Raw genomic sequence first — 16,235 nt, forward strand, 5'->3', positions numbered from 1 at the left:
GCTCCCTGGCTTCAGGTTCCTCATCTGTACAAAAGGGGTCATGTTCACACCACCACACAAGATGACTGCAAGGACTAGATGACTTGCTCAAAACAAAAGCTGGCAGATGGGGCTGAGTTCTCTTCCCTTTCCCTTTAAAATATTTAAATATTTTGATCAAGGAGCTAACTAATAAGGCCTGGGTAAAAAGGGAGGAAGATTTTGACCGAATTCCTTGACATGGCATCTTTGGAGACATGATAGATAGCAAACTCTTAATAACTGCCACCACTAAAACCCTGACATGTGCCAAGAACATGTTTCATGTGTCCCAGCTTGCCGAAACCTTACAGCAACCTTCTGAGGTAAGCCTATCAGTGTGACGTTTACAGAGGAGCAACTGAGGCCCAGGGAGTTCAGGAAGCTTGCTCACGGTCACACAAACAGGAGGTAGCAGAGCTGGGATCAGAAGTCAGGCAGGCTGGCTCAGAGCTCAGGCTCTTAAGCAGCGCAGAGTGTTCTGGAAGACAAGCCGGGCAATGACACACAATACAAAATGTAAGAGGAAGACCAGAGGCAGGAGAGGCAATTAGGAGGAGCTGCAGCAAATAGCCAGAAATGAAACAACAGAGACAAACGACCCAAGGAGCAAGGGAAGTATTTTCAGTGTGGAGCAGTTTATCTTCACTTATAGGATGCTCACTCTGCAAAAGAGAACTCAATTAGAGGAGATCCTAAATTCTGAAACAGCTAAGAAAATCTGCAGATCTTGCAAATGACGTTTAAAAATGTTAATGTCTTGGTAACAATAACCCTGTGTATGAGACAGCAAAAGAGACACTGATGTATAGAACAGTCTTATGGACTCTGTGGGAGAGGGAGAGGGTGGGAAGATTTGGGAGAATGACATTGTAACATGTAAAATATCATGTAAGAAACGAGTTGCCAGTCCAGGTTCGATGCACGATACTGGATGCTTGGGGCTGGTGCACTGGGACGACCCAGAGGGATGGTATGGGGAGGGAGGAGGGAGGAGGGTTCAGGATGGGGAACACATGTATACCTGTGGTGGATTCATTTTGATGTTTGGCAAAACTAATACAATTATGTAAAGTGTAAAAATAAAATAAAATTAAAAAAAAAAAAAAATGTTAATGTCTGAGAAAATCTTTCTTTAAAACTGATGTGTGTGGACAGTCTTTAGGGAAGGTTTTTAACACATACCTGTTCACCAAATCCCCAATTCAGGCCTTCTAGAATAACACAGGCCAATTTATTCTTCACCGATGTCAGGTTATAATTCAATAACCAATCCCGAATCACAGCTATCTCAGAGGCAGAAGGTCGCCAAAGATACAAAGGTAGTTCTTTAAACAAGTATAAAGAAACCTTATTTAAAAGAAAAATTATAATAATTAAAATCAAAATTTAAGGACAATCCTATATTACTACAATACTACATTATTAAAGTGCTTACAAAAAGTTTTCTCCAAAAGGAAGTGGGGTTTTGTTTTTTAGACAGTGAAATGAACAACCAGATCAAATGAATATAAATACTAATGATACACCAAAAGCACATTTTGCAGTCCTTTGTAAAGGTCAAGCGGTTTTTCCTATGTAAACTGGTGAAAACAGAAGGTGAAAGTCACTCAGTCATGTTCGACTCTTTGCCAGACCATAATACTGGAGTGGGTAGCCAGCCGTTCCCTTCTCCAGGGGATCTTCCCAACCCAGGGATCAAAGCCAGGTCTCCCACATTGCAGGCGGATTCTTTACCAGCTGAGACACTAGGGAAGTCCCTGTAAAATGGTATACTTCCATTTTTAAGAAATCACTACAGTAAGATTCAAATTTAAAGTCATGATAAATCAGCAGAAAGACATTCATTTTACAAAAAAACTTACCACTTCAAATAATTATTTCTCCTGTAGCATTTAAAAAATTATTTCTATTAGCTTTAAAGCATTCCAGGAAGTAGATACAAAAAATGGATAGGGGTAAAGATAAGACAAGATCAACCAAGAGCTGATATTTGTTAAAACTGGATGACAGGTACACAGAAATTTATTACACTCTTCTCTACTCTTTATATACTTGAAAAATTTTGTACAAAAATCCACAGCACCACTTGTCAATAACAAATCCATATGCAAAGTAAGATACAACTGGGTTCACTTAATACCGTCTGCTTTAAGTAAGAATGATCAGAAGAGCAGTTCATTTTATAATGTCTAGAATAGTGCTGTCCAAAGGAAATCTAAAGCAAGCCACAAATGTATTTTAATTTTTCTAACAGCCATTTTTAAAAGTCAAAAGAAGCAAGCAAAATTAATTCTAACAACATATTTCATTTAATCCAGTATGTCCAAAACAGTATTCCCACATCATTACAAAAGATTACTGAGATATGTTATTCTTCCGTTCATATTAAGTCTTAGAAACCCCAGGAGTATTTTACACTCACAGCATATCGTAATTTGGATAAGCCATATTTCAAGGGCTCTATAGTCATATAGGCGTAGTGGTTACTCTATTGAACAACTCAGCTCAGAACATGGATCCTAGCATTTTTCAGGTTCCTGCACTGCTCCATATTGGAGGCAAAACAAAATTTGAAGACTAGAAGGAATGACTTTGAAAGACTTTTTCTTTCCTTTGCACGTGCAGTATGTGTGTGTGTACTTAGCTAAATTTTCATAAGGATTTGTAATAAAGGTCTTGAATAACTGAATAAAACAGTAACCTAAGCAATCTATCACATACAAAACTTCTCCTTTAGCCTGTGAGCATCTGACAAAAAGAACAAAATAATGGTACTAGAACAATGAGTATAGCAACAAGATCTGTCCAGAAAAGCACTTCTGTCCAGTCACACAAAAGTATAGTGTAACATATATCCACCCATCAAGAATGAAAGTGAATTAACCACGAAAGACCTCATGGACATTAAAAAATTAAAAAGGGACTGTTACAAAAACTCAATGGCCAGTAAATTCAACTGGTTAGAAGAAATGGAAAAATCTCTTTAAAAATATAAATTACCAAAACTGACTCAGAAAAAAAAAAACTATCTGCTTACAATTTTCAATTTGTTATCAAAACATATCCCACAAAGAAAACCCAAGACCCAGATAACTTCACTGGTAAATGCTATCAAACATTCCAGGAAGAATTATAGCAATCTTACAAAAATTCTTTCAAATAATAGAAGAGGAGGAAATGCTTTCCAACTCATGTTACAAGGCCAACATGACTCTAAAACCAAAATCTAACAAAATAACATTATAGATCAATATTTGCCATGAATCCACAATAAACAATAGCAAATTGAACCTAGTAACACATAAAAAGATTAATATACTAGGATCGAGTGGTTTTTATTTTTATTTTTATTCCAGTGTTCCTGCCTGGAGAATCCCAAGGACAGGGGAGCCTGGTGGGCTTCTGTCTATGGGGTCGCACAGAGTCGGACACGACTGAAGCGACTTAGCAGCAGCAGCAGCAGCAGCAGCATGATACTTCATGGGGAACTTTGGAACCTTTTCTGCTATGATAAGGAACACAGTAAGGCCACTTTTACTACCTCTATTTCATACTGGAATGAATGAAAGATCTAGTTCATTCAATAAAGCAAAAAAAAAGAAATGATTACACAGGAAGAATCCTAGTAAGAATTCCCAACAAAACAGAATTTAAAGAATGTATTTTAAAATATATTTATGCATTCACTGAAAGTCAAAAGATCACTAATTTTACCTGAAGAGGGTATTAGGAAGATGATTTCACTAACAAAAGCAGAATGTTTCAAATTATTAAAAAAGACCAACAGGAAAATATTTATCAATTTTCAGGCTGTCATCAAAACTTATCTGAGTTCTGTACTTTGAGATGTCCCCAAGGGCTTGGTCCTTATCAACAACTGTTCCTAACCCAGGGTGACTTCCACACATTATAGCACAAATGACTTTTCCTCTCCTGCTGGGCCTCGAGAACAAAGTTACTTTCAGACACACCCCAACCGTGTCAGTGAAAGTTTAGGTCCACAGTTCATTCCCAGACTCTGAAGCTCGAAGCTGATTTCAGCCTAGTCCAAGGTCACAGCAAAAATATTCAAAGCCATCATATTCATCTGATGGCAAGGGGGCTTAAACAAGTTCCTCAAAAATGTCAGTGAGTTTAATGAACATAAAGGAACCACATGTATAAACAGAGTGGGGGGCATCTTTTATAAGATGTGCTCTAAAGAACATTATGGTTCTAATTTGCACACTTACAGCTAAGCATATTTCTGAGCACAATTATTACTGAAAATATTATGGACCCAATTAAAAATGTTAAATGTGGCCAAACCCAGGGAAAAAAAAAGTGTCAGATAAAGGTCATGAACTCAATCAAACTGAAACACTCATATGACCCACTGTAGATTTTCTTGGAAGACATCCCATTAGATGACCACTCAAAAAGGAACAACCAAAAACTTGCTCTTTGCAAACTCAAAGTAGAATGCTGGCTGCAAGGAGCTGAAAAGGGACAAGGAGTTTAGTGTTTAATGGGTACAGAATCTGTTTCACAAGATGAAAGAGTTCTGTGGATGGATGGTGGTGATGGTAGGTAGCAAAACAATGTGAATGTATTTAATACCACTATACTTAAAAATGGTTAATATCATGTTTTATGTTGTGTATAATTTGGTGGTGGTGGTGGTTTAGTCACCAAGTAGTGTCCGACTCTGTGTGACCCCGTGGACTGTAGCCCACCAGGTTCCTCTGTCCAATTTCCCAGGCAAGAATACCGGAGGGGGTTGTCATTTCCTTCTCCAGGGGACCTCCCCGTCCCAGGGATCAAACCCACATCTCCTGCATTGTAGGTGGATTCTTTACCACTGAGCCACCAGGGAAGCTGTGTATAATTTACCACAATTAAATTTCTCTTAATGTAAAAAAAAGTAACATATACTTTTCCAAGTAAAGAATGATATAGCCTTTATTCTTCAGTTAGGGGAAAAAACAGTCTTATAAACCAATCAGTCATTAAATTTGCTCACTCATGAGTTGACGAAGTACAATAGTTGTCCGTCATCTATCCTGCAATGATGGATAGATAGGAATGATGCAATCACTATAAGGTAAAGGCCCTGTGCAAATAAAAGCCCAGAGAAAAACACCATAACTTTAAACACTCCTCCTGAAGTTACCACACATGACTACCTGCCATGAGAGAAATTCACTCATTACAGCCTTGCTATACTTGATGAAGAAAATCTTCAGTAAGTATATATTTTTGAAAATGATACACTCAAACAATAGAATACTACTTGGCCATAAAAAGGAATGAACTACTGACATATGCTACAGCATGGATGGGCCTGGAAAATATCATGCTAAGTGAAAGAAGCCAGTCACAAATGATCAGATATTCTGTAATTCCATTTACATAAAATGTCCAGAATAGGTAAATCTATAGAGACAGGTTTCCCAGGTGGCTCAATGGTAAGGAATCCACCTGCCAATGCAAGAAACATGGGTTTAATCCCCGGCTCAGGAAGAAGGAAGATCCCTGGAGAAGAAAATAGCAACCTACTCTAGTATTCTCACCTGGGAAATCCCAGGGACAGAGGAGCCTAGTGGGCTGTAGTCCATGGGTCACAAAAGGTCAGACATGCCTTAGTAACTGAACAACAAAAACACAAACAGAAAATAGACTGTGGTCACTCAGGGCTAAAGAGAATGGAAGTCTGACAGCTAAATGGTATGTGGTTTTGTTCTGAGGTGATGAAAATGTTCTAAAATTGACTGGTGATATATATACCTATCTGTGAATATACTAAGAACCACTGACTTGTACACTTTAAATAAATGAATTATATGTGAATTATATTGCAATAAAACTGTTTTTAAAAACTACATAAAGATTACAAAAGGGATTGTGACGAATGACAGAACTAAATGATATACATCTTGCTCAACTTAAACTATTACTTTTAATTTTGTTTTTGATTGATTTAAAGCAGGTCTTCTTTCTTAGAGTTGTTTCCACCAAAAAAAATATAAGAATTATGAAGGTAAAGCAAAATTATGAAATAAAAACTATGGATTATTGTTAGGCTCTAATTAAAATAAAAGCCTGCGGATTTCCCTAGGGGTCCAGTGGTTAAGAATCCATCTGCCAACGCAGGGCACATGGGTTTGACCCCTGGTCCAAAAGATTCCACAAGCCACAGGGCAACCAAGCCCGTGCGCCACAACCACTGAGCCAGCACTCTAGAGCCTGAGAGTGGCACTCACTGGGCTCACGTGCTGCCAACCACTTAAGCTGGCACAGCTACAGCCTGTGCTCTGCAACAAGAGAAGCCTATGGACCACAGCTAAAGAGCAGCCCCCGCTCACCACAACCAGAGAAAGCCCGAGCACAGCAACAAAGACCCAGTGCAGCCAAAAATAAGTTAAAAAGAAAATAATAAATAAAAACCTCTTACTGAAGGAGGTGGGAAGTCACTTTGCAGAGATTAAGAGAAACAATCCAGTTTCTCATAAGCAGCAGCTATGCCCAAGCAGGCACAGAGCCTGTGACTTAGTAAATGCTCTCTTTTCTCTGTTGTACCCATGGCTCAGCCATCCCAACAACTTTTTCTGTATCCCAGTAACTATTTTTCCCACTGCTCCAATACTCCAAGGTTCAAAATAAACAACAATAACAAAAGGGGAAACAAACGAAATCAGTGCTCTTACCATTCCAACCTGGTCAATGGTGTCTTGAACTCTATCCAGAAGGACAGAAATTATCTCAGGATGAACAGCTGCGATGGCCCCTAAAAGCTCTCGACCAACCTTTGAAAAAGTTTCTCGGGTGGACAGGGTGACATAAGACACCTAGTGGGAACGTGGAGAGATGGCATTTTTAAAACCAAGCATCAGTAAAAAAAAAAAAAAAAAAAAAAAAAAACCTTTTTCATACTTTATTTAGAATGTTTTCAAGTAAAGTATCAGAAAGAATCTCAAAATGAGGCTTGGTTCACACCGTGATCAAAAGGATGTCAAAAGTTCAGAGAGCAGAGCGTCTACCCTGAGTCTGGAAGGTGGCAGGAGAGACTGGAGAAGAAAGACAACCTACAAAGTGTAACAGTGACTTCTAGTGCTGGATTCAGAAGAAACACCAGTGTCTTCAGAACAATTAAATAGTCCCTTCATATTAAAACTTTTCTAAATTTGAGGAAACCAATAAAATTATTAAAATCAGAAGTCATTTCCTGGAAATATCTATTCTCTCCAAAAAAGAGAGAGAGATCCTCTATCAGAAGAGCTCCTAATGCATCAGTGTTTAGACTTCCCTGGCAGTCCAGTGGTTATGACTCTGTGCTTCTATTGCAGGGGGCGCAGGTTGATCCCTGGGAACTAAGACCCCACATGCCATGCAGCACAGCCAAAAAATAATAATAATAATCAATATTTACCAACTCTTCTTAAACAATGGGTTCAAAACTACAAGACACAACCCATTCGTGCCAGCAGTTTGGGTGTTGTTGTTTTTGTTTTTTAACACAATGGGACAGAATGGAAAAATAAGAAAGCAGAATAAAATAGAAGAAGAAAATGTGAGAGTGCATAACTACTGATTCAATTTTATACATGTGGACACACATACACAACACACACAGCATCAGAATGCAGTTTTTACTGTAAGAACTGGTCAGAACATCTAAACCATCATTCAAGAACATAAATAGTACTTAAGTAATATTATCTTGAGAACGCCACTTAATATATATGAAAATATACGTTCTCCCCTCAGTTTTTGCAGATTATAAAGCTAGTCTGGAATTTCAGATCCATCAAGGCCTTAATCGCAGGCAGGGCTACTTTCAAAGTACAATAATGGGAACAGCTTATTAGGATATTTGATTCTGGAAAAGAACTTTAGATTACCTAGTCCATCATTCTCAAACTGTACTATTGAGGGGGATGACAATAAATCTTCAGACATAACTTTTACTTATATTGGAAGAAATTTTTTATGAAGGCAAACAGATAAATGACAGCCTACAGTGAAAATATACATTATATATATACACACAGATATATGTACACACACAAACTCCAATAACATTTTGGTAACCACTTGAGTTATGTCCCTCAACACAAGGGGTCTAAAGTTCATTCTCTTCCACCATTAAGGGTGGCTGGGTGAAAAAGTAAAGAAAGCAAGGATCTCATCTCATCCTGTCATTTTACATATAAAGAAACTGAAGCCCAGAGCGATATGATATCTTCTCTGATGTGAGATGGGCAACGAGGAGCAGAGTTAAAACAAAGCCAGGTGCTCTAACTCTAGGTTCAGTATTATTTCCACCATCTCATCTAAGTAGGCGGGGAAGCCAGGTTTCCATGTTCCTGGCAGGGTCAGAGGAGTGGAAATGAGGAAGGCGGGCAGAGGGACAGAGAGAATAGAAATTACAAATGTCAGGCTGTGCCAGACTGTCTATTCTTTACCAAAACTCAGACATCAAATGAAAAGAGACAGCATGGAGAAACGGGGTGGGTATGATTCATGTTTTCAGTACTACTTACAGATCATCTCATTCCACAAGTGCAGACAAAATGAGGCTGTCACATTTTTTTAAAGCGATCCCAGAAGAATCAATGGATGGGCAAACCAAAAGAAAATGTTTTTAGCTCATTTCTAAAACTTAATATTCTAACCTCATATATCTCCAGAACAATAATTTTTATGAAGTCTTCATCCACATTGGTTCTTCTGGCCTGAGCCATCTGAGCAAAAGTAGTTAGAAGGCAAATCTCTTCCGAGCTATTCATGGAAGAAAGACACTTCTCAAAGTTCACAAAATGTTCAGGGTCTGCAAGTCCGAGAATATTAAAGTGGGGAGAGAATAAACATATGTCACTTTAGTTACTCTTTCAGAGATAGATAAGATATAAAACTAAAGGATATTAAGAAATATTTAAAGATAGAAAACATCTTTGTTCTCGAATGGATTTCTACAGGCATTAGGAAGAAGGCTGGACCAGCTGAAATTCCAACTCTAAATATAATGTTGGCTTAGGCAACATTTAAGAAGTCTCAGTTTCCTAATCTGTCTCTAAAGCTTATTTAAGATCAGATGCTATGTGACTGGTCAAGAGCTTTATCAACTGCAAAGCCCTGCTACTGTCACTGAGCAAGACATCCTCAGCAATACACCTGAAGCTACCTGGTAATTATCAGCCAAATGAAGGACAACTCCATTAACAAAAACCGATAAGACTAGGAAACTACTCAGTACCAACACGGCATTTCACGCAAAAGACATTTGCTTATAAACAAAAATTTGGGACAAGAAATTAGCTATAATCATGACTGAAATACTGATGAATAGGATTAACAATATCTAAACTTTTGCCTATTCCTCAGAGAATGCTCTGTAAGCAATATTACATTTTGTCACTAGAGGGCAGTCTTGATAAACAGAATGGCCACATTTGACAGAAAACTAAAGGCTTCAAAGGCAAAACTATAGAGGGAAGAAAATACTCTTTAAAAAATATACTCCCTGTGGAACTTTTCACAGCAAGAAAGCAACAAGCCAATAATTCCTTTTATATGTTTACACATTTGAGAAATCAAACATAGTTCATCAAATTTCCAGGATTATCAAAATATCCATAGGGTATTAACAACTCAATTTTCATTTCCTATCCCCAAATTGGGTTCATTATAGAATTTACTCTTCAGAGCATTTGAAGAATAATGAAAATTAGAATCATCATTCTAATAAGTCAAAACAACAAAGCAGTCTCTTAAATTTCAAAATGATTACACTAGTACACAGAGTAAAACATCTCTTACTCCTTCTAAAAGCAGAAAGAATAAAGCCATGAAGAGAAGAGGCGCATGAGACAGAGAGACGGATGCTGGCACGGCTGTACCTTGGAGGTGTTTCTTGCACTCGGCAGGCAGGAGGGCAGTACTGAGCCTGTCCAGATTCCCGCTTTCCACCCGATGCATGAGGTAGAAGAGCTTCCAGAGCATCTGGACAGACAGTGTCCCGAAGGGCATTTCTGACATAAACAGCCAAATGCCAAGTCTGCATGTATTAAGAAGAGCAGGAATAATTTCATGTATCAGTCAACTTCACCATATTGAGAAAGGAGGCAAAAATAATTCTTAAATTTTTAAATCATACTACAGCAATTCTTCTAGCATGCTTCAGTCATAAACACCTTGAGAATGTTTAACGGCAAATACACACAAAGCACCTACTCTGTGCCCCGCACAGTTCTCATCACCACATCATCTATTTATCAGCACGTTCCTCCTCACGAAAACCAAGGCGAGCACTATTACTGATATTATCCCCAATTTACATATCAGGGTACCAGAACACAAAGACTAATTAGAGGCAGAGCTGGGTTTTAAACCAAAGATCCTTTTAAGACCTGGCAACAGAAAGACTGCTGAGATTGGGTGTGTGTGTCTGAGCACGCACCAAGGTACATATGGGCACACCCAGACCTGCACAGTTGGCAGAGGCGGGGGAGGGACCAAAGCCCTCCCTAACTCCTTCCTCAAAACAGAAGGAAGTTCACAGTTCCAAATTCAAAGCCTTCCAAAAATAGCTCAGACCCGTATTCCCAACCAGAGCCCTCTCTGTATTATTATCAGACCATTTTTGGACAAGGGGCTTTCCTGGTGGCTCAGCAGTAAAGAATCTACCTGCAGTGCAGAAGACGCACAGGAGACCCGGGTTCAGTCCCTGATCAGGAAGATGCCCCTGGAGAAGGAAACGGCAACCCACTCCAGTATTCTTATCTGGAAAATCCCATGGTCAGAGGGGCCTGGCGAGCTACGGTCCATGGAGTTACAACAGAGTCGGACACAACTTAGCAAGTAAACATCAACAAATTCCTGGACAAGCCCAGAGAGAACTCCCCAACTACAAAGCGCCATCCCTCCGTTTGTGAGGCCTTTCCTAATGCCCTCTCCTCAGCACCACTATGAAATTCTAACCACACCTGACTATGGCATGATCATACCCACCATCAGTGTTTCTCACAGCACTGCAGGCAGAAAAACCACCTGAGACTTTGTGGAAAAGGCAGACTCCCAAGATCCACCTAAGAGATTCTGTGTCTGCAGGTCACAGCTGGGGCCCAAGAATTTGCACCTCTTTTTTACAGTCACCCCAGATGATTCGAGACTCAGCTGGTCCTTAAACTACACAGTGAAAGATATAAACGTGCAATTTAGGTGCACATACCAGCACACAGCAATGTGACAGCAGAAACCAAGTCTACTTAAACTAGTATCTCAAAAACTATACTCAATAAATGCTTATAAATATTTTGTTACATGAATTTTATCTCAAAAAATCTAAAAAGGAAAAATGGGGAGGCACTCAAAACTGTTGCTTTGGGGCAAAACTCTAATTCAATCAATTATAAATAATGTTTATTAAGAAAAACAGAAATTAAATAGTGTATGCTTAACCCATGTCTGTGGCCCAGCAGGCCACTAGCAGTCCAAACCACAACTGACCTCGACTCTGAAAAGCAAAAGCTAGACTTTTCTAAGTTCAAGTGGGTCAGGCTTCTGTCTTATTAAATATTTATCCCAACACCTCACATTGGACTGGATGTTCTTATATAAAGGATCGCCCAACAATGAGGCCTTAAAAGTAATGTCATAGACAATAAATATTTCCAGCTACAAAATTCTTATAGAGCAGACATGAAGTTGGAGAAGGCAGTGGCACCCCACTCCAGTACTCTTGCCTGGAAAATCCCACAGACGGAGGAGCCTGGTGGGCTGCAGTCCATGGGGTCGCTAAGAGTCGGACACGACTGAGTGACTTCACTTTCACTTTTCACTTTCATGCATTGGAGAAGGAAATGGCAACCCACTCCAGTGTTCTTGCCTGGAGAATCCCAGGGGCGGGGGAGCCTGGTGGGCTGCCGTCTATGGGGTTGCACAGAGTCGGACACAACTGAAGCGACTTAGCAGCAGACATGAAGTAAGTCTGGTTTAGGTTTTTGTAGTCTATCTTTCAGTTTGGGTTTTGTTTTTTTTTTTAGGTCGAGGGACTAGCTACCGTCAGAAATTTCCAAAGGAGTGTCAAATAAATTTAAATTTCACAGCTTTAAATACCTGATTCTCATATAATGTGTTCTGAAATAAATTATATTCAAGAACAACAGCTCTCAGCATTTTCAAATTTAAAGCAATTACCTGTGTGAATTACATAAACAATATTACAGGAGGGTTCACAGCTCAGTGCATAAGACCTCGTAAGGAACTACAGTTTTTCTTCTAGAAAAGCTTTGCCTCTCAGCTAAACAAACACAAGACCAGGTGACAGGAGATCAGACACAGAAGACTTTTCCCGAGCACCAGGAGGCCGGCCTCAGTGAGCAGCTGCTACTGCACTGAAGCCCTAGCAGGGACCTGGTACACCTCAGGAGACCACCAAGTATGGACAAGAATAATCGAACTGAATTTCTAAGCCCAAGTTCTCTTTATCTTAGACCCACTCCTTCTAAGTACCTAACGGTAGTTTTAAGACTTAGTCGAAGAATACTAATCTTTCTCTAACTGAGTGGTTATCCTGTTCTTCATTTGAAACCACACAAAAACAGCCACCACTTACATCTGAAAAGTCTTCTATGGTTTAAAAATATTACTTTCCACATATTATTGCATTTCATCCTCATAACATATCCATGAGGTCAATGGAACAAGTTGTATCATCATCGTCATCTCCACTTAATTAATGCACAAAGTGAGACCAAAACATTAAGTGATTCGCCCAAGGTAACAGTCTTGGCAGACCCGGACTCAAAGCCACCACACAGCACACATAAATGACGGGCGAGACTGTGAGGCCATGGCAAGAATGGCAACAGCTCAGAAAGGGATCCAGCAGTTCATGAGTGGAGCTGGGGGGTGGGGGGGTGGGCGGGCAGACTGCTGAAGCAGAACCCACTCCCACACTTCGGCAAAAACTCAGGGAAGACAGTGCAGATGAGTGGTCATGTCCCCACCTCTGCCAAAAAATGTATCCTAGGCTGTAAGCAGCAGCAACAATGGCGAGATGAGAATGCAGTCAAGGTGGTGGAGGAGGACCCCAGATCCAAGACAGTCCTAGACTTTAAATCCCATACAGTCGGACAACTTGAACAACGTTTTGAGTGCCTACTCTGCCCCACTGGGGACACTAGAGCAGGGTATGAAATACAATTCATCCCCTGCTCAAAGTTACCCCAGAAGTTCAGAGTGGCAAAACTGAGGTAGCAGAATCAGCTTATTTTTAAGACTGAAGGAAACCTGAAAGTCAAGATCATTTCAGGCAATACTACAGACAAGGAAACTAAATCCCAAACATCAACCCAAGGTAAAAAACAGATGAAATACGCTGATGTTATTATAAGAGCCCTACTTCAGTCAATGACTTTCACGCCAGTCTTCCTCGCTAGCCAAGGAGCTATTTCTCGACAGTTATCATCATACATCTTACCTTTTGGCTTTCAGGACATGTAGAACAGCTCTCAAAAAGAGCTCATCGAATTCAACCTGTAGTTTCTCCATGGAGTAGGGCTGCAGGGCCAATCCCGAGCCTTGGTTGTGGCTCACATACTGGGCCCAGTGGTCGCTCACATAACCAAGGGTCATCCTGAGCATGAAGAAAGACAGCGCGGCCTTCTCTGTGAACGCACTCAACACCGGCAACTTTACATTTGAAACATTACCTCAGTCAGCACTTCTTTGTTGCGTACTACCTTCTAGGTGCTAAAGGGATGCAATGGAGGGAAAAAACCTTCCCCTCGTGGAGCTGACATTGAGTGGAGGGCACACAGACAATAAACAAAACAAAATGCACAGTCTGTCACATGGTTATAAACGACACTGAGAAAAATCAGTAGGAGCGAAAAATAAAGGTTTTCGGGCATGTTGGTGAGGAGGGGCCTCACTGAAGAGGGACCCGTGAGTAAAGACTGGATGCAGTCTCGGGCTCTCTAAAGGAAGAGCACCCAGGCTGAAGAAGCAACCAGTGTGACGGCTCTGAGGCGTGTTCATTGTGTTGGAGGAACAGCAAGGCAGCCAGTGTGCTAAAGTAAAGTAAACGAGAGAGAGAATGTCTGGAGAGGAAATCAGAGAGACAAGAAACCAGCCATGAAGAGTCCTGTAGGCCACTGTGCATACTGGCTTTTACTCTGAATGAGACTGGGAGCAGCTGGGTCTGAGCAGAGGAGTGATATGAGCTGACTCACGATTTACAAGAAACACTGGTAGCTGTTGTAAGAATAAGCTGGCGGTGCAGAGGAGGGAGGGCAAAAGCGGCAAGACAAGTCAGGTGGCTACTGTGATAATCGGTGAGACATGACTAAAAATGAACTGTGGTAGCAGCAGTGAACACAGTGAGCAGAGGCTGGGTTTTGGAAGCAGCATGTTTTACTAATCCAAAGGATGCATGCCCTTCACAGTTTAATCTCTGCAGCGAGAATGTGCATCAAGACTGATAACATCATAATCTGGTGGCATTTTTTTCTTTCTTGCTGCTGAGTTACTTCAGTCGTGTCTGACTCTGGGTGGCCTCTGGTAGACGGCAGCCCACCAGGCTCCCCCGTCCCTGGGATTCTCCAGGCAAGAACACTGGAGTGGGTTGCCATTTCCTTCTCCAATGCATGAAAGGGAAAAATGAAAGTGAAGTCGCTCAGTCGTGTCCGACTCTGCGACCCCGTGGACTGCAGCCCACCAGGCTCCTCCATCCATGGGATTTTCCAGGCAAGGATACTGAAGTGGGTGGCCATTGCCTTCTCCATTTTTCTTTCTTAGTGGTACACAAAATGTATCTTAGGTTTGCTGAAAGATGGCGTATTGAAAGAAAAGATGACAGAACTGACCATTAGATTGGATGTGCTGTAAAAAAAGAAAAGTCAACGATGACACTAGTGCTCTGGCCGGAAAAACTGGCACTTACTGACACTGAGAAGACTGAGAGAGCAGCAGTTTGAGAGGTGGGGAGATTGAGCCCATTTGGGGAATATTCAATTGTAATGGTCATAAGTCACCCAAGTGCTGGATATATTCAGTATAAGCTTAGAAGAAAGGTACGAAATGGAAATAGAACACAGAACTTTAACCATGTTTAGATGATACTCAAAGACATGGGAATGGGTGAAATCCCAAGAAGTAAGTTTGGAGAAAGGGGTCCAGGGATGAAGCCCTGAGGCATTCCAACATTAGTAAGTCTAGGTGAGACTGAAACAACCAAGGAGGCAGAAAATGAACAGCCAGTGAAAGGAACAGGAGTACGCGGTATCCTGCAAGTCAAACAAAGAAAATGCTTTAAGGAAAAGTGACCATCTGTGATGAAGGCTGCCGTATGAACTGTGTGAGAGATGAAGCAAGATGAAGACTCAGAGGTGGCTCCTGGATTAGTCAGTAGCACAAAGTTCATTAGCAACTTTCATTCTTCAGAGCTGTTTGGATAGTGTTGGGAGGAAAAGCCTGAGTGCGGAGAGTTCAACAACTCCAGGCATCCTATATCATTACCTGGCTTTATGAATGTGATGGATATATATCTGAAATAATTAAAATCAACTATGCTTTACAAACAAAAGTACAGAAGGAGGGGAAGTTTTGTAGTTTTTGTAAGTTTTCTTTCAAGGTAAGGGAGGTTGGATGAAATAACTAAGTTTTATACACACCATAAAAATCAAAAGATTGATGATACAGAATCCTCTTGGATGTAAGTTAATTCAATGAAAAGCAGTACATTTCTCAGAATTTACTCTTATTTGATAATTTAAAAAAACCTATCTTCCACACAAATGAATGATAATGCTTTCCCAATTCAAATACAGGAGCCATTGATGAAGTCTGCAATTTTCTGGTGTTTTATAGAAATCAGAATAAGAGCAAGTAAGAGAGAAAACAGGGAAATAATAGTGCAAGAGAGCTACTGCCAATGTTCCACAGCTACATGACAATTTCTAGGCAAAAGTTAGGAAGGAGAAGAGAAGAGAATAAAGGAGGGGAAAGACCCTGTATTTTCTTTGACTCCTTCTCTCTGGCCAAGGTCAACCCAACTGCTCTGAAGATCCTGACTGCAAGAACAATTGTCTAGCAAACCAGTTAAATTTGAGATAATTAACCAAATATTCTGACTGGAAGTATTTATTTAAAATTCCCATCTAGTAGATGGTGAAGGAAATAATTCTTACTTTTATGAGAAATAAGACATGAACTGTACCAATAAAATGCCC

At 40.3% G+C, this 16,235-nt stretch overlaps 1 protein-coding gene across 2 annotated transcripts in view; it reads right to left on the reverse strand.

Annotated features, from left to right (window-relative positions):
• Window positions 1–16,235, reverse strand: part of EPG5 (ectopic P-granules 5 autophagy tethering factor) — a 129,614-nt gene that overhangs the window by 90,305 nt on the left and 23,074 nt on the right. For both annotated transcript variants that reach the window (XM_070778986.1, XM_019986709.2), the window contains exons 10-14: window positions 13,484–13,639; window positions 9,900–10,057; window positions 8,676–8,830; window positions 6,708–6,848; window positions 1,204–1,368 (exon numbers count right to left, since the gene is read on the reverse strand). In XM_070778986.1, coding sequence (XP_070635087.1) covers window positions 1,204–1,368; window positions 6,708–6,848; window positions 8,676–8,830; window positions 9,900–10,057; window positions 13,484–13,639 — 775 coding nt within the window. The remainder of the gene's footprint in view (window positions 1–1,203; window positions 1,369–6,707; window positions 6,849–8,675; window positions 8,831–9,899; window positions 10,058–13,483; window positions 13,640–16,235) is intronic.

The sequence above is a fragment of the Bos indicus genome, chromosome 24 (genome assembly GCF_029378745.1).
Source record: "Bos indicus isolate NIAB-ARS_2022 breed Sahiwal x Tharparkar chromosome 24, NIAB-ARS_B.indTharparkar_mat_pri_1.0, whole genome shotgun sequence".
Lineage (NCBI taxonomy): Eukaryota > Metazoa > Chordata > Mammalia > Artiodactyla > Bovidae > Bos > Bos indicus.